Below are 25,149 nucleotides of genomic sequence, written 5' to 3'. Positions count from 1 at the left end.
GTTTCATAAGGCCCAGTGATTAAAGATGGAATTAACGGTCACATCACTATGCTGTGGAATTAACAATAGAGCTGAATTTTAAGCTCCAGTCAGTCTAGAGGGTCTCTTTATTCATGACAGCCTAAGTGCCTCCAGTGAAAACATCTATCACTATCACTTCTTTTTATCTGCTGTAATTAGGATTCTTTTATGTCCCCTAGACTGAAGGAAAAACCAGAGAAATGGTCTAAAAATACATTGGCACTTTACATTTACATTAAAAATGTCTTTCTCATATTCATAACACAATCTCCAAGCATTATTAAATAGAAATCACAGAGTACACAGCATTGTGTCCTGATTCTCTGTGCTTTTTTTTAAGATTATGAAAACTGGAAATTAACTAGAATTAAGACATTTTCATTATTATGTGTAAAGTATAAATACAGGTAATTTTTTAAAAACTTTATTTTAACACCTAATACAATTCCAATTTTAAGGATTACTTGCACAAAAAAATAAACACATTTGGTATAAAAATGACTTTAACACCCTTTCCTTCCACCCCACCCCCACCCCATGAACTGCACTCTATCTGGATGCAGAAACATGTAAAGACTAATGGCACAAATTAGCTTTTACTTACAGGAGTTTCTGTTTATGTACCCAGGTACTCTAGAGGACACCAGCCCACTTTAACACATGAACTATTTCCTTCAGCCTGCTGAATTAGTTTCACAAAGAAACAAAGCTTATTATATAAAGGCATTTTTTAAAAACCATTATCTTAAATTCTTTTTTGAAGGATTAACTTTTTTTTTGCAGTCATTTATATACAGTGTTACATAACAGCTCTGGAGTACAGTACATGCAGCAGAATATACCTGTTAAATATAAAATACTTTTCTTAAAATCGTCATTGCTGGAATTCTTTGAAGTCTAAATTATAGAATGCCCATTACTCTGAGGAGATGGTTGAGGAATATAAATGTCTGCATATGTTGGCCACAGAAAGAATCCAAGGCTAACTGGAATAATATTCATAGTACACCAGGAGTGCATAAATAATTTACTTACATAATTAAAATACAACCCATAAAATTTAAGCCCAAGATCTTGTAGGATTGTCTGTGTAAATCTTTTAAGTAGTTGCCTGGAAATGAGTTGTTTCTTCTTTCTTTTTCTTCTTTTTCAGTGTCCTATAAAAAATGCTGAGCTAAAGTTGTTTTCTTCTTCAAATGAAGTGTTGCTTTTATTTATGTCGACTGCCTCTCCTTTTCATTGCAGCAGTGCACTGGGGACAGTACCACTTCCCTTTCGGTGCTTCTGTCAAGCCAACACATCCATAGTGGAACCACTCTATTGGGCACTAGAAAGGAAAATTTACCAGGAAAAGTTTGGTACTTCAAAAGAACCAGATATACTAAAATATATCCAAAAGACTGAAGAATCCAGTTAATAAAAGTGAGATTTGCGAAATAAGCTTTTCTTAGATATAGGATTATTTAGAAACAACTTAAATCTAACAAGTACACTATCTATCTATATATATACACACACACACACACACACATACACACACATATACAATTCATTTTCATTAACTTGGACTGTCAAAGTAGTTTCAATTACAAAAAGAAGCCAGGCAAAATTTTTATCAAGAAGATAAATATACTTTATATTTTAAAAGATTAAAAAATATTTAGTATCTTTTTGCTCCATTATAAATTAGAATAAACTATTTTTCAATTAAAGACTTAAAGGAAGCTGGTCATTATTATTATTATTTTTTTTTTTTTGGCAGTCCTGGGCTTAAGCTCAGGGCCTGAGCACTGTCCTTGGGCTTTCTCAGGCTAGAGTTCTACCACTTGAGCCTCAGCACCACTTCTGGCTTTTTTCTATGTATGTGGTACCGAGGAATCGAACCTGGGTCTTTGTGCATGCTAGGCAAGCACTCTACCACTAGGCCAAACTCCCAGCCTGAAGCTGGTCATTATTATTAATGAGAGCTGATGTAGGAAAATCCTCAATTTGTGGCCAGTCTGGGTTGCATAGCAAGATCCTAGCTTAGATACACAGACTGACAGATTGACAGATGACAAAAATAAAATACAGTCCAAAACAAGAAACAAAAAGGTACGCCCTAAAATTCCTTTTGGAGTGCTTCTATACAGTTAAAAGTACAGAGGAAAAAAAATTCCTTTCTGAAACCCACACAACGGTTTTACAATTCCACAAAAAATCTTCATATTCAGGAGCATAACAGGTACAAAAGGAATCCTAGCTGTTATGGTCCTGGTATTTGCAGAAATCTCACTTACATTTTCACCTAACTGCATGAAAAGAGAGTTAGGGGGGGGTATTCTTTATGTGATGAGGCAAACTCTTTTCAGATAATCACCAATAACCCAAAGGTGGTAGGTGGTAGAAAAGGCATCTGTCCCTATGCTGTCAAAGAAGCAAAAGGTATGAATGTTATTGGACTAAGACAATCCCTTTTATTCTTTACACTGCTTAATAAGACTATTGTTAACCATAGGATTCTGACACTATTGACCATTATTTCTACAATATTCAATATAAAAGACTGACAAAAGAAGGTTAAACTGCAAGACTGTAAGGAAGGAATCAAATTATTAGACAAACATATTCATCACATAAACAACAGTTCATGCGTTTTTTTCATTTCTAACTAGAAAAGGTTAATACTTACATCTTGGTTATCACAGCCCACCATCTCACCATATGACACCTAATTAGAAAATATTAAATATTTTATTATAATTATGTAACAAGTACTGAAATCTAAATTAGCTATTTACAATATTAAAATCAATAGAGAAACTGACTATACAGTTATATTACATATTACATATTAAGTATACTGAAATAGGGTATAATTTTTTCTAAACTTTTTAGGGGCAAGGAATATTTTTAATGAACTACTCTGTATGTAACTACAGACCACATATCAAAATGATTAAGAATATATTATACAGATGTTTTTGCAGAGAAAAATTCTCATTTTATTATATATAAGAATGCAATTTTATAATAAAAACTAAAACAAACAAAATATCTATAATGAGCAAGACAAAAAGAGAAATCAGTCAACATAAAAGAATAAAAAAAACCCAAACAATCAATGTTAGTGATAAATTTAACTGAAATTATCATGAGATAGAAAACTACCAATTTAAAAAAACAAACAAACAAAAAAAACCCTATCAATTTAGCTGGGCTCTGTGGCTCATGCCTGTAATCCTAGCTACGCAGGAGGCTGAATCTGACGATCAGCCTGGGCACTAAAGACTGTGAGACGCTTAGAAAACCAAAAGTGATGTGGCTCAAGGGGTACAATGGTAGCCTTGAACTGAAGAGCTCAGAGACAGTGCCCAGCAAGCCCAGAGTTCAAGTCCCACGATCAACAAAAAAACAACAACAACGAAAAACAACCATCAAATTAGTACATGTCATTAAAGAGGAAATAATACCTAGTGTTGGACAGGATTTAGAAAATAAACATGCTTCATCCAGTTTTGGTGATCAATTTCTAGCAATCTTAGTAGTCTACATCAAATATTAAAAATTAGACTAATGGGCTGGGAGTTTGGCCTAGTGGTAGAGTGCTTGCCTAGCACGCACAAAGGCCCAGGTTTGATTCTTTAATACCACATACATGGAAAAAACAGGAAGTAGTGCTATGGCTCAAATGGTAGAGCTCTAGCCTTAAGAAAGATCAATGACAGTGCTCAGACTCTGAGCTCAAGCCCCAGGACTGGCAAAATAAATAAATTTATGAGTTAGGTTATAACTATTAAAATGTCATTAATTATCTGAAACAATAGCAGCCACTAAGTAAACCATAGATAGGTATAGTTTATAGTAAAATGTTAACTGTAACTTTTTTGGGGAGGAGGGTCAGGGGCTGGAGTTTGGCCTGGGTGCTGTCCCTGAGCTCTTCAGCTCAAGGCTACCACCCTACCTTTGAGCGAAGCCCCACTTCCTGTTTTCTAGAGATTAATGGGAGATAGAGTCTCAGGTCCTTTCGTGCCCAGGATAGCTTTGAACCTTGAACCTCAGATCTCAGTCTCCTGAGTAGCCAGGATTACAGGAGTGAGCCCTGTCCAGCAAAATTTTAAAATAATCTTTTTTAAGGTAAAAAAGATGACCTTTACATTGATTGTTGTCATGAGATAGATACATACACACACACACACACAGATATACAAATTTGTTTGTTAGAGAATCAGTATTTATATCCCTCCAGTCTACAGGCTGAAGCCCTAACTCTCTATATCTGAAGACAAGGGCTAGGTAGGACCTTGGACCTTAATTTTTTTTTTTGTTGGGGGGTGGGAGAAGGGGAGCAGGTGCTTTAAAGATAAAATGCCAGAGTCCCCTCATATTTGTCTGCATTTTACCAATCTCTCTGTATCCCTCTGTTGCTCTCTGCCCTGTGGTCACCCAAAGAGAAAGAAAATGTGCAGAACCTGAAAAGTAGCATCATCAAGAACTGAATCAGCTAGCACCTGATCTAAGGCTCTTTAGTCTCCAAAGTCACTAGAAAATAAATTTCTCGACTGTTAATATATATGTTCTGTGCACAGTAGCGATACATTCATATTTGAGGAGAGAAATTATGGGTAACTTTCATTTATCCTTATACTTTTCTGCATTTACAATACACATAACAAACAGGTCAGTTTTAGAAGGAAAACAGAAAAGTAGAGAGGCAAGAGTACTTTAACTGGAGTAAAAAGAGCACTTAAAAATGAAACAGCACCAGACACTGGTAGCTCACGCCTGTCATCCTAGCTACTCATGAAGCTGAGGTGAAGATCGTGGTTCAAACCTAGCCTGGACAACAAAGTCCGTGAAGATTCATCTCCAACAAATTACTCAGAGAAAACTGGAAGCCACAGCTGGCACTGTGGCTCAAGTGGTTGAGAGCTAGCCTTCAGCAAAAGAAGCTCAGGAGCCGTGCCCAGGCCCTGAGTTAAAGCTTCAGAACAGGCAAAAAACAAAAATGAAACATCTCCCTTCCTTCTACTTGCTCATTTACCTGATTACAGATGCAGTATCGAGGCTCATTTGGGTCATAAGTCCAGTCAACCTGACTGTTTGAATCAGATTCGGGCACTACTGTTGTTTGTTGGGAGATTTCTGGTACAACAGTTGAGGATGAAGAACACGATGATAAGGAAGAAGAGGAGGAAGATGATGATGACTGCTGGCTTGAAGATTTGTTGTTGTTTCTGGAAAAAAAGATATTAGTTTTAGTAGTTCATCATCATAATTACCTAAGAATAACTCCTATACAGTGACATGAAGTGAGAATAAATGTACAAATAAATTTGTAACTCTGAGTTAGTGATAATAGCTTATTTATATTTAAAAATTTGTTTTGGAGAATAAAAGCATACAACAGAAAAATCCCTTAAAAAAATGTTTCCATGGTTCTACCAGGCACAGCATTTTAGGCTTGTAATCCCGTCTGCTCAAGAGGCAGAGACTAAGAAGATTAAAGTTCAAGGCCAGTATAGGCAAAAAGAGACTTCATCTCATTTGTGTATGGTAATGCACATGCCACCTCAGCTAAGTAGGAAGTGTAAGTAGGAATATCATGATTAGTCCACTTGAAAAAAGGTTTTGCTTTTTTTGTTTTAAGTTGTTACCTACCACTGACTTAGTTATGAGTCTGGGATGAACAGTGTCAAATGCTGCAAAGTTTTTTCCTATTTATAATCCATCCAAAGAGACTACATACAAAACTGAGGCACATTTTCATATCCCACAATTTGTGGGATATAAGCAAGAAATTTGGGGACCCTGTTACTAACCTACCTGAAAAAATCTTAAGGAAATTCCCATGATATAATTTATATTTTTCTATTAATTTACCTTGAATGTACAAAGTAATAGCTGAAAAACAGTGCTACAAAGTTTCTTATCCTAATGGACAGTCATGAGAGCAAACAGCAGTCATTTATTTAAAAAACTCAATTTAATATTGTAGAAAAATTAAAATAATTCTAAAATGACTCCTTCAAAGTAAGGTATTATAAAAGAACATGTCTCCTGACCTGGGTCATATCACACTGCTCATTCACACAGCTGGGACACCAGATTCACTGAGTACTTTGTGAAGGATGGATTCCAGTACAATAAACTTACTTGCTCTTTCGGCCACTGCGGGAGTCGGCTGTTGATGAGCTGGCATTCTGCGTTAATGTTGTCATGAGCGCTGAAGATGATGAATAGCCAGCTGTCTCTCTGGGCATGGAAAATTCTTTTCCCAACTGAAAGTCATTATTCTTAAATGCTTCATAACTGGCTTTTAAACTTGATGTTCTCCGCCCTTCTTTCATCTTAAATAGACATTCATTGATAGCATTAGTATAGAAATATATAGGCTTTTCTTTTTCAAACTTTACAAATCATAGTAATTATTTTTGGTTCATCTAATATTGGTCTGTTTTATTTTCATCATTATCGTTTAAGCAATTGCATGTAAAGATTTAAAATCAGTTTTTATCTTAAATGATAAAGTACCTATGGAAAGAGTGACTTCTCATTTTGCTAGGAAGGCAAACTATAGAAATAAAAAAACTGTAGCAAACAAGAGATCCAAGGATGAGCAAGCTCAGAGAGTGGCAAAGGACACAAAATCTGTTGTAGAACACAGGCAATAATCTCAAGAAGAGTCTGAACAAGATGTGATACTCAGCAGGTTTTTCACTTTTCATTTGCAGTCAGGTAACTCCTATTTATTATCCCATTAAATAAATGTGTTTTAAAAATAGAACTATTCAATGTCAGCAAACCATTTGCTTACATTGAATTCCTTCTATTACAGTTTGTTAATGATGTGGACAAAAGGTAATACTTCTGTTTCTAAGTCTTGTATTTTTTACCTGTGCTGTAGCTTGAACTGCTTGGGCTGCTGCCATGGTAATAGCTCCAGCACCAGTCCCTGAAGACAACGAGCCAATGTTATAGGATGCCAGAGGTTGGGAAGAATTCACATTGTAAGCATTGTTAGAAGAGGCTGTAGAATTATTATTTCGACAACCTGCATAGGAGAATAAAAATGGTTACAGAGAACATAATGTTACAGTGTTTAAAATATATTATTTGCCAGCACAGATATCATTTAAATTTAAATTCTTCAAGTAATATAGTCAATGGAATAATGGAATACACTTCTCTTTTTTCTTAATGTTACAATTCATTAACTCTGAATGTTTTCATTTCCCCTTACTCTAATACAAACAAACAGAAGAAAAACATTGGAAATAAATTTACCCAGTGTATTTTCCTTAGCTGCATCAGATGTAAGAGTAGACAGAAGAGCTTCAGATTTAAACTTCTTTTCAGGAATATGATCTGTTGTCGTATGGTGAGAAGTTGGATTGTATTTCCTTTCTGAATATAAGTAAAAAAATCCATTTGTCTTTAAACTTTAGAGAACCATGGACAAGGAAACAAAAGCCATATAATGTTTGATTGTTGTCCTTAATGTACTATGTTATCTCTCATCTCTTTTGCCGTCCCTTGATTAGCTCATATTGTTACAGTATTTTATCTTGTTATCTGATATATTGTATATATGTTTATTTGGTTATGTGAAATATGATAAGGGAAGGGGGAAGCAAGATGAGGGGCGGGGGTGGGGGGAGGGAAATGGGTACCAAACATGAGAAAGGGTATCAGTGTTTGTGAAATAATGCACCTTCTATTTGGCGAATATAATGTAATCCTTCTATTAATTACAATAAAAATATATATATAAAAAAGTAATCTACAAATTCTTTACTCACAAACCCACTGACCATGCGAGACTTCACTATATGCCAAACATTACACTTAGAACTAGAGAAGTTGGCTCATGCCTGTAATCCTAGCAACTCAGGAGGCTGAGATTTGAGGAGAGCCGTTCAAAGTAGTGAGACTCTTGTCTTCAATTAACCACTAGAAAACCGAAAGTGGCGCTGTGGCAAAGATGAAAAAGACAAAGAACCTGCTAAGAGCCTACTATGAAATAGTTTATTATTTGACTCAATTACAACATTCCTAGAGAAAACCAGACATCTGCATTATACACTGCTACTACTTCAAATATATATTCCCTTTATTAATTTCACAAAAAAGACTACTCTATTCCCCAATCAAATAGACACTTCCCAAATGAAAAAGTCTGCAATTAAAATGAAAAAAAACCTTATAAAATATTTTCAATTGCTTAGGTAGAACTAATAAAAAAATATAGGTAATATTAGTGAGATTTTAATTACATTTAAAACTTAGCTTCGGGCTAGGAGTTTGGCCTAGTGGTACAGTGCTTGCCCAGCATGCACGAAGACCCAGGTTTGATTCCTCGGTACCACATCTATAGAAAAAAGCTGGAAGTGGTGCTGAGGCTCAAGTGGTAGAGTGCTAGCCTTGAGAAAGTCCTGAGCCCAAGCTCAGGACTGGCAAAAAACAAAAAAAAACAAAAACAAAACTTAGCTGCACCAAACCAAACTTACTTTCCACTGGAGTATGGGAATGAGCGTGGTGATTATTCACTGGCTGTGTAGGAGTATCTAATTCCAAAGATCCTTCAAAAAAGAGAGATACAGAGAGAGACACACACACAGAGATAAAAAACTATTATTAAACATCACCATAACCATAACCAACTATAAGACATACCTCCTTCTCACCAACAGAGGACTGTCAAGGTCTGATACACCTGCCTTCATTACCTATAAGCCAGATAGTCAAGAGCTACCAATATCAATTCTATCTCAACTGTCTGTGTCTCAAAAGTAAGCAGCCACTTCTCAATTTTTGGCCAAATTACAAATGGCTTAAGGCATGTAATGTCTCACTAGCGAATTCACCAGAGTGGTGGTCTCTTAAGTAGGTGAAGTAATAAGAGTATAATCTACTAAATAGTCGGGGTTTACAAAATTTCATTTACTATGGAGATGAAGAACCTTTCCTAAAGTTCTAGTCATTGGGAACAGGACTATATGAAAGGAATATCATTAAAATGGCATGAGAGTAAAGACTTCCTAAAGGAAGCTAGGGATTTTGCTTACAAAAAGGAAGAATAGAATCTCTACCTTTAAAATACTTCTAAAGAAATTCTCTGGGTAGATTTTGATCCCTTGAGATGGCAAGGTGCAGGATAAAGCAGTTTTTATAAAGTATCCAATTCACTTTCATGTCTGTGTTCTTAGAGGACGCTTTATCAACCTTCCTGCAGTACTAAATAGGCATGGATGGTCATTATTCACAGCTATCATCTGAGCTTAAACACTAAAACAGCTCTGGACTATTATCTTGCCCACAAATAGCTGTTGTCCTGGGACAGGGTTCCTGCAGAATTAAAGTTTCAGCATAAATTAGATGGTTATCAAAAAGATGGATCTACTTGTGAAGCCAAAATGTAACTATGAATGGTGAAATGTACTTGTGACTGTCTTCTCTAGCTTTCTCACAAGAGCATGTAAGCAAAGATATCCATTGTCTGGAACTGTCAAGAAACCTTTCATCTGTGAGAAAAGGGAACACACTTGTTCCCACCAAGGGAACAAAAATACATTTGAACACTTTAATTAAATTCCAGTAGAAATCAGCCGCTAATTGGTTCTATTAACATTTACCAAGTGCCTCCTCTGGGCCTAGTACCACATTCTGTGACTATGTAACTGACACATTTAGATTGGAAGACATTTACATTAGTGAAAGAAAGCCCTGCTGTCATTTAAAGGAACTTCCTGAGTTAAACTTAAGAGGCATTTAGGGGTAAGTTGATCAAATTGATCCTTGCAAGCAGTTGATCAAGTTGAGTCTAGCAAGGAAATAAACTAATGACAGTGGTTAATTTGTTGCTTGATGGTTGTATTTCTTTACATTTTGTTTTTACCATTCATCTAACTAGCCTGTGTGGATATTTAAAAATGGAATGGCTTGCTCAGCACGGTGGCACCTGCTTACTAATCCTGGTTATTTGGGAGGCTAATGCAGGAGGATATAGAGTCTGAGGCCAGACTGGGCTACAGCAAGTCCCAGTATGACAAGGCTACAAAATGAGATCCCATCCCTCAAACCAAGCAATATAAATTATAAAAAGGAATGAGTTATTTTCACGAAGAGTAGAATGATAGTCTACATTATTGCTCTCAGTATACATAACTCAAGCAGTTCCAATTTCTGGCTCCAAGTGACACGACCTGGAACACACCCACCCACAACGGGCAGATGTGAGAAGTTTCTTCAGTGTCTCTTCAGTGATGTGCACATGTACTATCCAGTATCAAGGGAAAACTGTAAAGTTTACTTACGCCTCTCTAATATTTCTGTAATTCCAGCATTATCAGCTTCCAGCTCCATTTTAAACTTAGCCAGTTCCTGATCCAGCTTTCTCAAGTGTCGATCTACCTGTTTCAAAGAAGATCACAGATAACCACCAAAACTTGGGACACAATTAAAATGTCAATTTAATGAAGAAACATAAATCTTTCTTTTAGCAAATCTGCTTATGTATCCTTCAGCAAGTCAATTAACCTATGCCCCAAAGGTTTTTGAATCTATTAAGGGGGCTAATCTCCCAAATCTCATTTTTAAGAAATCGGAATATCTATTTGTTAGAAAATATCCTACACTCAATTCTGAGAATTAAAATACATAAAAAAACAAAAAAAACTAGGTCTAGGGATTACAGTGTGCGAGGAGGAACTAAACAGGACTAATTTTTCAAAATAATTCATTATTACTTCCAGTTTTATCTCATCTACTTATAATAAAGCCATCCATAGTAATACACAAGAACTGTTACTTAGATAACAACAAAAGCCTCAGTTCACCAAGAGGCCCCATACTCTGTATATACATTTCTCTTAAGGCAGGAAAGCAGGTCCATTACAGTTGTCAACATTTATGTAAATGGCTCAAATGAAAGGGGATTTAGGATTCATTTCCCCAAACTCTGATTAAAATGATCTTATTTAAGTACTACTGTCAAGATGGAAGAATTTTACTTTTCCACTTTCTTAAGACATCTTTCGATGCATTTCACAGAATTCTGATACTTCAACTAGTAGCCATGTCTTGTTATAAATATTAAGTATCTTTTCAATACATTCCAAACTTGGGTACTTTGAAGTGAAACAAAAAACACTCTAAATTATTTCAAAGTATCTTCATTTACTTTACTGACAACTTTTTTCAACCACTAGATTTACTAGATCCCCGCTGTAATTAGGAATAACTTTTTTTTTTACAAACATTAAGCAAATGGTAAAAATTTTAAGAAAGAAGTTCAGGTAAGTAATGCATATCTAAGGTGAAAGAGAACAGACAAAAATAGCAAAAGACAAAGTACATTATGTCAGACACTGATGAAGAGGTCATATAATACACAGTGTTTGGTGCATTCATTGCGTAACTTTTCTAGTCCTTCTTTAATCTCTTGAGGTGAGTCTTTACTATTTCCATTTTTATTAGAGAAAAATCCAAGGTTCACAAGGATTATGCACCAACTCCTTAGTCAAACAGTTACTGTATTATGAAATGAATTGTAACTCTGATCTTAGTGTAAGGAATTATACCTCATCATTTGCATTGAGCATGCCCTCTGAACTTTTGCAAAGGAAATGGACAATTTCTTTTTTAGCTCAGCATAAAGTAACTGGAAAACCAGACATAATGTTCCATTATTTATATTTTGTATTATTTAGGATCAACTATATTAGTGATTTTTCAATGACTTAACTCTAGTGTCCTTCTAGTTTCCCATGTTTCCATTTAGAAACTGACAGTTGTAGTAATTATTGTTATATTTACAACTTTATAGACAGCATGACATGGATCCTTGCTCCTATTTTTGAGCATCCTTTCATGGAATCTCCATTTCAATTGGAAAGTATGAACACAGACCTCTCTTTGATTGTTAGAATTTAATCTCAAGGGAAATGAGAATAGTCAAATATTTAATTTCTTAAACAATACAATGAAAATGTTACATAATTTTCTTACCTAGAACTATACTATGAATACATTCTGACCTGTTATTATATACTTAGCACTTCATTAAATGTAGGATAAATGACAATGAGAATCCCTTGCTTTAGTTGGAACTTAGCCAACAATGAAATTTTAAGTAAGGTTTTTAACATAACAAAGATTTAAAGTGTAGTTCAGTAAATAAGTAACAGTTCAATAAACAATCAGAAGTAGTTCAGAAAGAAAAAAACTATAACAAAATGTACTATTGGGCTGAGGTAGACTAAAGGAGGTAGACTGAGGGCTGTATTCAAATTATGGAAAGTAGCAGTAATAAAAAATATATATAGTGACTTAAACAGTATGCCCAGAGAAAAAGAAAGAATGGTATAATTTAAATGCCACAGAGGACTGGTTCTGTTAAAAGGGTGATATAAAGATCTTTTTAACACACATGCCATTTGAAATTTGTGCATTTTAAATTTCCCATTTTAATAAATTATTGATGAAGCTTATTATACACGAAAGCATGGAATCAATATTTCAATATCTAGTTTAGAGATAACTGAATTCAAAGAATTTTTAACTTTCAAAACCAAATTCCCAATTAGACAGAAAAGCCTCAGCTATTTGAGGTGGGTGGCTTAAAAGTATTTCTGTTATTCTTACATCTTGATTATGCAAAAGAAAAGTTGAACAGACTAATAATATAGGCAAGGAAAATTATTTTTTATCTTTGTCATTGCTAAATCAAATTAGAAGTCAGAGAATCGATCACAAGATTTAACCTAAGATATAAAATACAAGGCTACTATAACAAGTATTAAGTGGCCATAATAAAAGCTAAACTGAACTTAAGTGAAATCTGTTACAGGCCTTCCCTCTATCAAATGATTTCCTCTATCTATATGAATTCTTCTACTTATATTCTACATATATTCTAACGGCTGTATAAGTATCAGAAAAAGCAAGGACCTAGTCTATACCACCTTCTGTACATCCCTGACTCAGAAGACTGACTTATAGTAGTAAAGAGAATAGTACTTTACTTGACAGATTTTTCCATCCACCATAGATTCCCAACACAGGCCTAATCACAAAGTCTAATTATTAATTTTTTTCCAATTTAATGTCAATAAATGCTATTCACAAAAGCTTCCTTTTCCTAGACTATGAAATTATATTGCACAATCTCAAATTTTAATGGTCAAATTTAAGTGATTATTCTTTTTCTAAAGTCTTCAGAAAAAAGCAAATATTTAACATGTTCAGCTTCCTAAAAAAATTTAAGTTGTACTTAAATTTTCTACACAAACCAACAACTAGAAAAACATCTAATATTTTTGCATAATTATAATATTTTATCTTTTTCTTTTGAATCTCTCACTTTCATTGGGAGACACAAATTAAAAGTAGTCACAGCTTTGCAAACTTTCCTTAGGAACTGTCACTTCCAAGACAAATTAAAAAAAAAAAAGGAAGTAGGCTGACCTTTTAGAATGAGCAAAATGTTTATGAGCTTCTAAGTTGAAATCTATAGCAATAAAAGATAAAATATGCATCCATGTGACAATTTTGTTATAGTTGATAGAAGGGTTAAATTGGGGAAGAAAAGGCAAAGCATTTCTCTAGTAAGTCGTAAAAATGGTTCTTTACATCTCTAAATTATATTTAAAGTAGATGAAATTGTGACCTATCTTTAGGCTGCTCCAAATACTCGAGGCTTTAGCATATAAACTGTCATCTAATCACCTTGCTAAAAGGACAAGGGACAAATCAAATAAGGACAAGAGACAAATCAAAAGGTCAAACTCACATATTTCCCTAATTAGAGTTATCAGATAAAGAACCCTCAAATTTATAGGTAAAATGTGGGACTGAAATACAATCATCTCAGGAACAGAGAATATAAAAAAGAAGCAAGTTCAAGGATATTGAATACTCTAAGAGACTACTAAAATCATTCACGCATCAACTTACCACTCAAATGTTATCAGAGTACAGATAAATCAACCTTATTTTATATTGCAATTTAATGCATCCTTACAACAATGACAGCTGACTAATGAACACAAATAAGTATTTAATAACTATTTATGAGTATCAGGATTCCACAAGGAAATTATTTTAACAGGGTAAGACTTTTGTTATTACCACAAATTCTTCATGTACTGATATTATGTATGGGTTCCTTCCATATTGAATGACATAAGCAGCACAATAATTAAGTAATTAAATGAGGGAATCACTATAATTCACAAAACTATATCACTTCACTCTTGTTGCTAAAAATAAATATTTTACTTTAAAAATGCAATGAAGGGGCCAGGAGATTGGCCTAGTGGTAGAATGCTTGCATGCACGAAGACCTAGGTTCAATTCCTTGGTACCACATACATAGAAAAAAGCCAAAAGTGGTGGTGTGGCTCAAGTGGTAGAGATCTAGCCTTGAGAAAACCCAAGCACAGTGCTCAGGCCCTACACCCAAGCTCAGGACTGTCCCCAAAAAAAAAAAAAAAAAATGCAATGAAGTCAGGTTCTGGTGGCGGCTTGTGCCTGTACTCTGAGATACTCAGGAGACTAAGATCTCGGGATCAAGGTTCAAAGCCAGCTTAGGCACAAAAGTCCCTGAGAGTCTTATCCCCAATTAACCACCAGAAAACTGGAAATGACACTGTGGTTCAACGTGGTAGCGCTAGCCATAAGCTGAAGAGCTCAGGGACAGTGCCCAGGCCCAGAGTTCAAGTCCAACAACCAACAAATAAATACAGTTAGAGCCTGTTCTAATCTTTCGTTTACTTTATCTTTTATAACTTTTTCTATAACTATATGAACCAAAAGGCTACATTATTATAGCCATGAGCCATTTCACTATATAAAAACAACCAAATTCTATGTAGTTTTACCTGACAAAGGTTTGCTAGTTTAATATATTTATGCATAACATACATACATATATTTTTTATTGTGTCATGCTCATTAATGCAACATTTTGTTGCTCAATAATGAAACTGTAACACCCAATAAAAGACTCCAAAAGTAAAAATGAATTCTATATGCTAAAGTAAACCCAAAGTGAGAATTTGTTTTCTACTTTATGCTGAGGTACAAAGAAGGAATTAGTATTTTTTCACTTAAATACTATTATGTCACCATAAAGGCAACAATTTCAGAAATAATTATACATTGTATCTGATTTTTGATGAGTTCAATCTTTCAGAAGCAATACTATAAGAAATAAAATATAAATGCTACATAGCCTAATATAACTTGTTTGCCACCTGTGCTAGTCAAACTAATTAACATCCTTTAGATAAACAGTGACTTAAGTGCTCTTTCTCATGTTTATGTTTTTGTGCTTGTCCTTGGGTTTGAACTCAGGGTCTAGGAGCTATCCTGGAGCTTTTTTAATTCTAGTGCTCTACCACTAGAATTACACAGCTGTACCTCCAGTATTTTGGTGGTTTATTGGAGATAAAGTTTCACAAACTTATTAAGAAAGTTCTGACCTGTGCCAAGGAGGCCTAGTGTATCTCCTATTCCTTCTTGTAAAGTTTTCAGTGTGTCAGCTTTTATCTCCAGGTCTTTGATCCATTTGGAGTTAATTCTAGTGCAGGGTGACAAAGAAGGATCCAACTTTAGTTTTCTGTAGGTGCTTAACCAGTTCTGCCAGCACAACTTGTTGAAGAGGCTATCTTTCTTCCATTCTATTTTTTGGCTACTTTGTCAAAGATTAGGTGGCCATAGGTCTGTGGTTTAATATCTGGGTCCTCAGTTCTATTCCATTAGTCTTCAAGAATCACAACCAATCAGAGAAAGGCTGGATAAGTGGGACTGCATTAAACTGCAGAGCTTTTGTATGGCAAAGGACATAGCTAATAAATTAATTAGGAAGCCTACAGAGTGGGAGAAGATCTTCACCAACCAAACAACGGACAAAGGCCTCATAACTAAAATATATCAACAGCTCAAAAAATTGAATCACTCCAAAACTAATCTCCAAAGTAACAACCATCCCATTAAAAAATGGGCCAAAGACTTAAAGAGAGTCTTCTCTGAAGAGAAAGAAACAAAAATGGCCTATAGACACATGAAGAAAGGCTCAGCATCTCTGGTCATAAAAGAAATGCAAATCAAAATAACTCTAAGATTCCACCTCACTCCAGTTAGAATGGCCAGGATCAAGAAATCTAATAACAACAGATGCTGGAGGGGATGTGGCCAGGAGGGATCATCACTACACTGTTGGTGGGAGTGCAAACTCATACAACTACTATGGAAAGCAGTATGGCAGTTCCTCAAAAGACTAAACATAGAGCTCCCCTATGACCCAGCAATTCCACTACTTGGCATTTACCCAATCGTCCAGAAACAAGGACATACTAAATCCACTAGCACAACAATGTTCATTGCAGCACTATTCACCATAGCAAAGATATGGAACCAACCTAGATGTCCCTCAGTTGATGAGTGGATCAACAAGATGTGGTATTTGTACACAATGGAATTCTATGCTGCTGTCAGAAAAAAACGACATCGACCCATTTGTTAGGAAATGGAAAGACTTAGAAAAAATCCTATTAAGTGAAGTAAGCCAGACTCAAAAGAACTTAGGTTCAATGGTTTCCCTCATTTGTGATAATCAGTAGAAACCTTGGGCTCTCCTAGCAGAGATTTGCAATAGAGCAAAACCTTGATACATAAGGCCATATAGTATGAAGCTAATTGAAAAGACCTCCAGGATATTGAAACAAAAGCCATATAATGAATGATTGTTGTCCTTAATGTACTATGTTATCTCTCATCTCTTTTGCTGGCCCTTCGTTATATCATATTGTTACAGTATGTCACTTTGTTATCTTATATATTTGGATATATTTGTATTTGGTTATTTGAAATTGGATAGGGAAGGGGGGAAAAACCAAGATGGGGGGGGTGGGTCATGGGGACCAAGACATGTGAAAGGGTATCAATGTATGTGAATTAATGCACCTTCTATCTGGCAAATATCATGTAACCCTTTTATTAATTACAATAAAAATATTTTAAAAAAAGTTTCACAAACTTTCCTGCCAAAACTGGCTGCAAATAGAATTCTCTGATCTATTAGTTAAGATTATAGGCCCAAACCACTGACACCTAGCCTCTTCCTCATTTTTAGCAGATTGCCAAGAACTCCTGCTAACATACCACTCAAAATCTTACAGTGGTCTCTGGTGATATGCAAGATCTTGACCAATTAACATACAGGGATTCTCTAGTCAAGGAAAATAAAATGAATGCACATATGATCAACAGAACAATACTTCACAGTTTTACTCTTCTTCCTACTATATTTAAACTAATAAAACAAAGTATAATCTATAATTCTAGTACTTATGACATTGTACTCACATTCACTTTACTTACCAAGTCATATATCTGGTTTGCCAACTGAACCTTCTCATCTGCATCTTCCAAAGCCTTATAATAGTCCTAAATAGAAACATTTTCATTTCAAGAATAAATTAACAATTTTTAAATATGCTATTTAAGACATGAACTGCATTTTTATTAGTATGTCTACCACTGTCGAGTCATCCTACATTAGCAATAAAAAGTCTCTTGATAAGAAGATGTTATTAGAGAAGGATTAGAAATCACGGACAATGACCAAGGATTAAAGGAAGATGTTCAGAATTCCCACAAGAGATATAAGTAAATACTGCTGCATGTCTAGCCTCTAAACTACAGAAAGCTATGTGAACTACTAAGTAGTATAAAAACAAGTATTAACTAAGATTTATCTAACATGTAATGCACATTCATATTCCATTTTTACAACATTTAAAAATAAAGCTACAGTTGGTTATCTATAGCTTACACTTACAATACTAGGTACTCAAAAGGCTAAGATTTGAAGAGCCAGTCTGGGCAGAAAAATACAAGACACTATTATCTACAACTAACAGAAAATAGCTGGAAATAAAGGTGTGGCTCATGTGGTTGAGTAAAAAAATCAAGCAGGACTGTGAGGCCCAAGTCCATACCACCCCAGTACTAACATTTAAAAAAAAAAAGAAAACTATAGGAAGAATTCTATATCTATTAATCAGTTGTTTTATAACTCTCATTTCAAATTAGGTAAAAATGCTCATATATTTCTATACTTTGGATTTCTCCATAGTGTAAAGAAAATTACTTTAAAAACAAAAATAAACAGGGGCCAGGAGTTTGGCCTAGTGGTAGAGTGCTTACCTAGCATGCATGAAGACCCGGGTTTGATTACTTGGTACCACATACTTAGAAAAAGCCGGAAGTGGTGCTGAGGCTCAAGTGGTAGAGCTCTGGCCTTGAGAAAAGTCCAAGGACAGTGCTCAGGGCCTGAGCTTAAGCCCAGGACTGGCAAAATACACAAAACAAAACAAAACAACAAAAAAAAACAGATTGAATTCTATGCTGCCATCAGAAAGAATGACATCACCCAATTCATAAGAAATGGAGACTTGGGAAAAAAGCATATTAAGTGAAGTAAGCCAGATCCAAAGGAACATAGGTTCAATGGTTTCCTTCATTTGTAATAATTAGCATACACTTAGTACTCTCCTAGCAGAGGACTATAATAGCTCAAAACCTAGATACATAAGGTTACATAGGATGAGGCTAAATGAAAGGATCTCCAGGATATGGAAACAAGAGCTCTATCTTGTGTGATTGTTGTTCTTAATGTACTATGTTATTTCTCTTCTCTTTGTTTGCCCTTTGGTTAATCTCATATTGTTACTGTATCTGACTTTGTTACCTAGCATACTGTATATACATTTATTTGTTTATTTGAAGTAGGACAGGGAAGAGGAGAAAACAAGATGATTGGGAGGGACTGGGAGGAGAATGGGGACAAAAACATGAGAAGTGGTATCAATGTGTGAGAAGTAATGCACCTACTACCTGGCAAATGTAACTGTAAACCCTCTATTCATTATCCTGACAATAATAAGAAAATAGGATCTATGAATTTCCATGAGTTGTCAGAACTTCCACAATAGTGGTTTATAATTACAATCCTAGATTACTCAGGAGACTGAGACCAGAAGATCATGATCTGAAGCCAGACTGGACAAAAATGTCCTTGAAACTCAATCTCCAAAATTAACCAGCAAAAAGTAGAGCTAAAGAAGGGCTCAAGTGGTATAGCACCAAGCCAAGAACCAGCACAACACCCTAGATTCAATCCTTGGGATGAGGAAAAGAGGGGAGGCGTGAAATATTTAAGGGAGATCAATGATTTTGGAATGCATATATGTGGTGTTTATACTTACAACCCCTAGGCCACCAGGTATCTTCCAACTCAGGATCACTTCTCTTATAGATGTTGATTTTTTTGTTCCTCCTAATAGAAATAATCTTTCCCCACATGATAGAACAAAATAATTCAACTACTGAATCTGTCCTATCTAAGCCAATTTGATACTGCTGTTTGACCAATTCAATGAAGATTAGTAATCAGGAGGTATTACTACTCAGTGATACTAAAGACTTAACCAGCATCTCACAGTGAAAGGCCAGCCATGACTGAATCATCTTTTCAGTTGCTCTTGTAATACATGCTTAAACAAACTAGATCATCCCCTGAAACAAACCTTGGGATGGGAACTTATGCCCATTCTATCTGGAAGAGAACTCAAAAAAGAAAGAAACAAACAAACAAAAAAGAATACATTTTCCTGAATTGTGTAAAAATTTAGTGTTTTAAAGGATCCTTAAGTATTTTTTAGGATCCTTAAGATTATTTTCTATTTCCCTCCCCCCTGGGGACCAAGACATTAGAAAGGGTATCAATGTATGTGAAGTAATGCACCTTCCATTTGGCGAATGTAATGTAACCCTTCTCTTAATTACAATAAAAAATATATGGAAAAAAAAGATTATTTTCTGTGTCCACCAACTCATATAATAGCAATGTATAAAATATGTTCAAAGTCTGATTTCAACCTATTGGTGGCCAAACCAGTAAACAGTGCTACATCTCCACAAGAATAATTACTTATATAATTAGAAAAAAATTTTAAAGTGGGTCAGGCACCAGAGGCTTATGAATATAATCTTAGTAACACAGGAGGCTCAGGTCCAGGGAATCACTGGAAAAGGCTAACCCAGGCAATGTAATATGTTACTATCCCCTGACCCTCAAAAGAGCAAAATTCAAAATCATATTAAGTGAAGTAAGCCAGACTCAAAGGAACATAGGGTCAATGGTTTCCCTCCTTTGTTATAATCAGTAGAAACCTTGGGCTCTCCTAGCAGAGATTTACAATAGAGCAAAACCTAGATACATAAGGCCATATAGTATGATGCTAAATCAAAGGACCTCCAGGATATAGAAACAAAAGCCATATAATGATTGTTGTCCTTAATGTACTATGTTATCTCTCATCTCTTTTGCTGTCCTTGGTTATCTCATATTGATACAGAATTTTACCTTGTTATCTGATATATCGTACATACGTTTATTTGGTTATTTGAAATCGGATAGGGAAGGGGGGAAAACAAGATGAGAGGCGGGGGTAGGGGGAGGGAAATGGGGCCAAAACATGAGAAAGGGTATCAATGTTTGTGAAGTAATACACCTTCTATCTGGTGAATATAATGTAATTCTTCTATTAATTACAATAAATATATGAAGAAAAAAAAGAGAAAAAATACTAGCTCAAGTTGGAGAATGCCAGGAAGCAAACAAGCAGAGCATGTATGATACACTGAGCTCAAACTCAGTATGGACAAAAAAAGGCACATTTAAATTTGGTTCTGTAATTCCACATTTCTCCACTAGGTAGTAAGTACATAATGTAAAAAGTTATAAAAAGGATTCCATAATAGCCAGGCATGGTGGCTCATGTCTAATCCTACCTACTCAGGAGACTGAGACCCGAGAATCATGAGGCTGAGATCTGAGAATCGTGATTCAAAGCCAGCCCAAGCACCAAAGACTGTGAGACTCTTATTCCCAATTAACCACCAGAAAACTGAAGTGGTTGAGCTGAAGAGCTCAGGAATAATGCCCAGACTCAGGGTTCAAGCTCCATAACAATAACAAAAAAATCTATTGCAACCTTGTATCTGTTTGAAATCTATTCAAGTTTACAGTATCATTGTCAAAGGTATCAACGAACATCTACTGACAAGTCATCGTGGTCATCAGCTTACTTTTTTGATGGATGCCATCTGTTCTTCTCTCCACTCAGGTTTATTTTTCTTTGCATTCATAAAGAAGTCACTGACTCTTTGTTCTAGTTGATCCATTGCATCTGGCATCATAAAAACATCTCATATTTAGATAGCAAAATTCATATACCAAGTATAAATACATATGTTTGGAGAAAGAAAATTCATCAGACAAAATATACTGCTTTACTTGGATGTCACCTTAGAAGTTTTGCTTATATAACATACAATGGCTTCATTAACTTACTTTTAAAAAGTGATTTTTTTCCGGTTTTTCGTGTTTCAAAAGTTTTCCCAATAAATAAAAGAAAAACGACATAAGGAGGATCTATACCATTGTATTACCTCAGCAAAATATGGCAAATTACAATTTTTTTTTTTTTTTGTCAGTCACTGGGCTTGAACTCTGGGCCTGGGCCCTACCACTTGAACAAAAGCACCACTTCTGGTTTTCTGGTGTTTAATTGGCGAGGAGTTTCATGCCAGTCTGTGCCTGGACTGGCTTTGAACTTCGACCCTCAGTTCTCAGCCTCCTGGGTAGCTAGGATTACAGGTATGAGCCACCAGTGCCCCACACAACTACTATTTTTTTGTTTTTGCTTTTGTTTTGTCGGTTGGGGGGCTTGGACTCTGGGCCTGGGCACTGTCCCTGATCTCCTGAACTCAAGGCTACCTTAACATTACCCCTGAGCCTTGTTCCAGATCGATCCTGCTCAAGGCTACTGCCTACCCTTGAGCCTCAGCACCACTTCTGGTTTTCTAGTGGTTAACTGGAGATAAGAGTATCACAGTCTTTAGTGTCCAGGCTGGCTTTGAACCCCGATCCTAACATCTCAGCCTTCTGATAGCTAGATTAGCAGGCTTGAGCCAACATGCCTGGCCACAATTGCTTTTTGATAGTAGTAAATAATGGTAACATTTTTCTAGGACAAAATGATTTAAAAAGAAAAAAAAGGTTGGCATGTAGCTCAGTGGCAGAGCACTTGCCTAGTAAAAACAAGGCTCTGGGTTCAATCCCAAGCACTGTAAAACAAAATGAAAAAGCCATATATATAAGTGCTTTTCAAATATCATTAAGCATATCATCTCAGATCACATCTAAAAGCAGGAGCAATAATCATTAATTCACCTAATACTTTATTGATTTAACACACTATTCTTAGTTTTTTCAAGAGTATGTGCAAAGAATAATAATCTCACTGGATGCTACCTAAAAAAGAAAATAACTAAAATGTATTTTTGCTGTTTTGAAAGGGGCTGAAGATATTTTTACTACATTCACCTTTTAAAGATAGTTCAATATATTCCATAATGCTTTTCAAAGATTCTGAGAACTCTTAAGAGTTTTTGTTTTTTTGCCAGTCCTAGGCTTGAGCTCAGGGCCTGAGCACTGTCCTTGGACTTTCTCAAGGCTAGAGCTCTACCACTTGAGCCTCAGCACCACTTCCAGCTTTTTTTTTCTATGTATGTGGTACCAAGGAATGGAACCCGGGTCTTCGTGCATGCTAGGCAAGCACTTTAACCAGTAGGCCAAACTCTCGGCCCCTCAAGGCTTTTTGCTATGTATGTGGTACCAAGGACTCAAACCTGGGTCTTCGTGCATGCCAGGCAAGCACTCAACCACTAGGCCAAACTCTCGGCCCGAGGGTTAATTTTTCATCTTTTCCTTCAAATAAGCATGTCCTAGTTTACATGCTGGTATCCTTTGTTGGCCTACGACACCAGTTATCTTTAGAAAACTCCAATCATTGCAATAATATATAGGTAAACAAACCCATAGTTTAAGCTAAGCCCAATTTAAGTTTAAATTCACAAAAAAGTTTTAAAATAGCAACCACTGCTTCAATGTCTGCCTTGTATCCAGTATTACACATTTTCATTTAAACCTTCGAATGACCGGTTACAATGAAAACCCGTCTGATGTGGCAATACAAAGTCAATGGGTAAATTAATATTGCCCTCAGGTAAACTCAGATCTGACTTCAGAGTGTGTACAATTCTCCATTCTACAGAGAACACACTACCTCAGCCACTAGATCGGGAGGTAGCTGGAGAACCAGTCAAACTTCCCCGGGACCACGCGTCCATCAGAAGGAACTGACAGCTGGAAAACGCACTTTCCCGGGAGAGGGTGCAGCAGTGCATACAGAGCTGTGGGAACCAAGTTTCCTCCCCAGTGTTCTACTCTGGAGAAATCCTCAGCCCAATGCACTTCAACACAACTAGGAAGGCTGACGTCTAAGTTCCGAACGTCCTCAGATGAAAAACCTTCTCCATATTTACGCTGACTTCTACTAAAACACAGATGGCAACGAAGCAGTTTTGATTGCACATGACAAAAGCTGAAGTGGGGAAAAAAAATTTAAAAAAAAAAGTATGTTCCTTGATGAGTTGGTCCAGGCAAAAAAAAAAACTAACAAAAACAACAACAAACACTGACGGAGTAGATGCGGAGCAAGAGCAGCAGCAGACATGTACCAAGCCAGGCGTCAGAAGCCGAGCGTACCGCGCACACTTACTCTGCACCTGCAGATCCATCTCGCGCATCTCCGTGAAGCGGTCCCGCAGGTCCATGGGAAGCTGCTCAATCACTGTCCAGGGGAAAGAGTCCGTCAGGGGGGTGGGCGGAGCCAACGGCGAGCGCAGGACGCGCTTGCGTCACTGCGTGCGTGCGTCGGTGGGGGGAGGGCATCGAGGGAGCCGGCAGCCCACAACGAGGCTGCCAGTTACCGTGAGAAAGAAACATCCCCCGCTCCCCCCCCTCCCTCCCGCCATCCCGCCCGCCCGTCCACTCGCGCCTTCGCCCGTCCGCCCGCCGGCCCCACAGGCGGCCACCGCCGGAGCCGCTCACTCACTTTCTAAATAGTCTTCTAGGTACAACATCTCGGCCCTTAGAGCTGGGGGAACGAAGGGGTCCAGGGGTTTATTTGTGTCACTCGCTGTCGCCGGAGTTTTGTCCCTTCCAATATGGCGCCTCCGCTAGCAGCGCCCGCTCGACTCCGGAAAAAAAAAAAAATTGAAAAAAAAAAAAAAAAACCACTTTGGCGCCTGACGGCGCTTGCCTCACCGCCGCCCGGGGCTGCGATTGGCTGTCTGGGGCAGTGACGTCAGCGGGCCGCCGCTCGGCCACGCCCCTTTGTGGGAAGTGTAGTTTTTCATTCCTTCCGGGCAGAGGCGGAGGGGCCGACGTCTCTCGCTGAAAAAACTACGAAAACCAGACGCCCGTGCAGACGGGGCCCCGCGGAATGCAAACTGCGGTACCCGTGTTCATTTGTTGACTTCTTTTTTTTTTTTTTTTCCTTCGCACGAGGGATGACGGGAGTTGTATGCGCCGGGCGGGATAACTTGGAACAACTTTCCCTTGCCCTGTGCTGCGACCGTTCCAGGCCCCTGACGTTTGTGAGTCATGGATTTCTGGGCAAATAATAAAACATTCCAAACGTCCGAATAATCGGAACTGGTCCGGCCATTCGGATCCTTTCAAACGGAATGCGGCTGGAATGTAGTCTCCCTAGTCCTTCCTAAATCACCAGTGGGACTCTTGGTTAGTGTCCCCATAACCTCAAAGTAGTTTATCCTGAGACTGCGGAGGGAATACTGTATACATTCCCAAGATGACCGTGGGGGGGGGGGGAGCCTCCACAGTCATCAGTGACCACTGATCCTCCTGGTGCCAGCCGGTTGCCATGGTGACGGGAGGGATGCCATGCCCTCCCTTGCACTCAGGACACCAAGAGTGATGGACCACGGGGGGGAGGGGGGAGAAAGTTAATTCCTCAAGCCTGGCCTCTTGTAGCTTATCATGTTAGCTTATCGTGAGCGAATAGGATTTGTGAAGATGTTTACTTGGAAATGAGGCAGCAGCCAGCAGCTCAAACAAGCACTGTGTTTAAAGACATATGCGTCCCGTCCCTTTTGCTTTAACCTTTGCAGTCATTCATAAACTGCAGTCATTAGTACAAGGTGGGTGGG

The 25,149-nt window shown here is 37.0% G+C and overlaps 1 protein-coding gene across 1 annotated transcript; it reads right to left on the bottom strand.

The window, feature by feature from the left end:
• Positions 1–1,013: 1,013 nt before the first annotated feature.
• Ing3 (inhibitor of growth family member 3) lies at positions 1,014–24,781 on the bottom strand. The gene is made up of 12 exons (XM_090333208.1): positions 24,033–24,781; positions 23,697–23,768; positions 21,160–21,260; positions 17,386–17,451; positions 10,317–10,413; positions 8,511–8,582; positions 7,288–7,407; positions 6,897–7,054; positions 6,157–6,350; positions 5,045–5,237; positions 2,693–2,731; positions 1,014–1,348 (listed from the first exon to the last, which is right to left on the bottom strand). Exons 1-12 carry the CDS (start codon positions 24,058–24,060, stop codon positions 1,232–1,234), a joined length of 1,257 nt encoding a protein of 418 aa, XP_090189334.1. The 5' UTR covers positions 24,061–24,781; the 3' UTR covers positions 1,014–1,231.
• Between the last annotated feature and the right edge of the window lie 368 nt (positions 24,782–25,149).

This window comes from Megascapheus bottae, chromosome 5, assembly GCF_031878675.1.
Source record: "Megascapheus bottae isolate mThoBot1 chromosome 5, mThoBot2.hap1, whole genome shotgun sequence".
NCBI classification, from domain to species: Eukaryota; Metazoa; Chordata; class Mammalia; order Rodentia; family Geomyidae; genus Megascapheus; species Megascapheus bottae.
This window is presented reverse-complemented; position numbering and strand designations above follow the sequence as displayed.

What these genes read in the sequence shown, in the direction of transcription:
- Ing3 (XM_090333208.1), bottom strand. Translation starts at nt 24,060, where the DNA reads ATGTTGTACCTAGAAGACTATTTAGAAA. An exon ending in TTCCCATACTCCAGTGGAAA is followed by an intron (nt 7,408 to 8,510) that starts GTAAGTTTGGTT and finishes ACTTATATTCAG; the next exon opens with AAAGGAAATACAATCCAACT. An exon ending in CAGTTCAAGCTACAGCACAG is followed by an intron (nt 6,351 to 6,896) that starts GTAAAAAATACA and finishes TGTCTATTTAAG; the next exon opens with ATGAAAGAAGGGCGGAGAAC.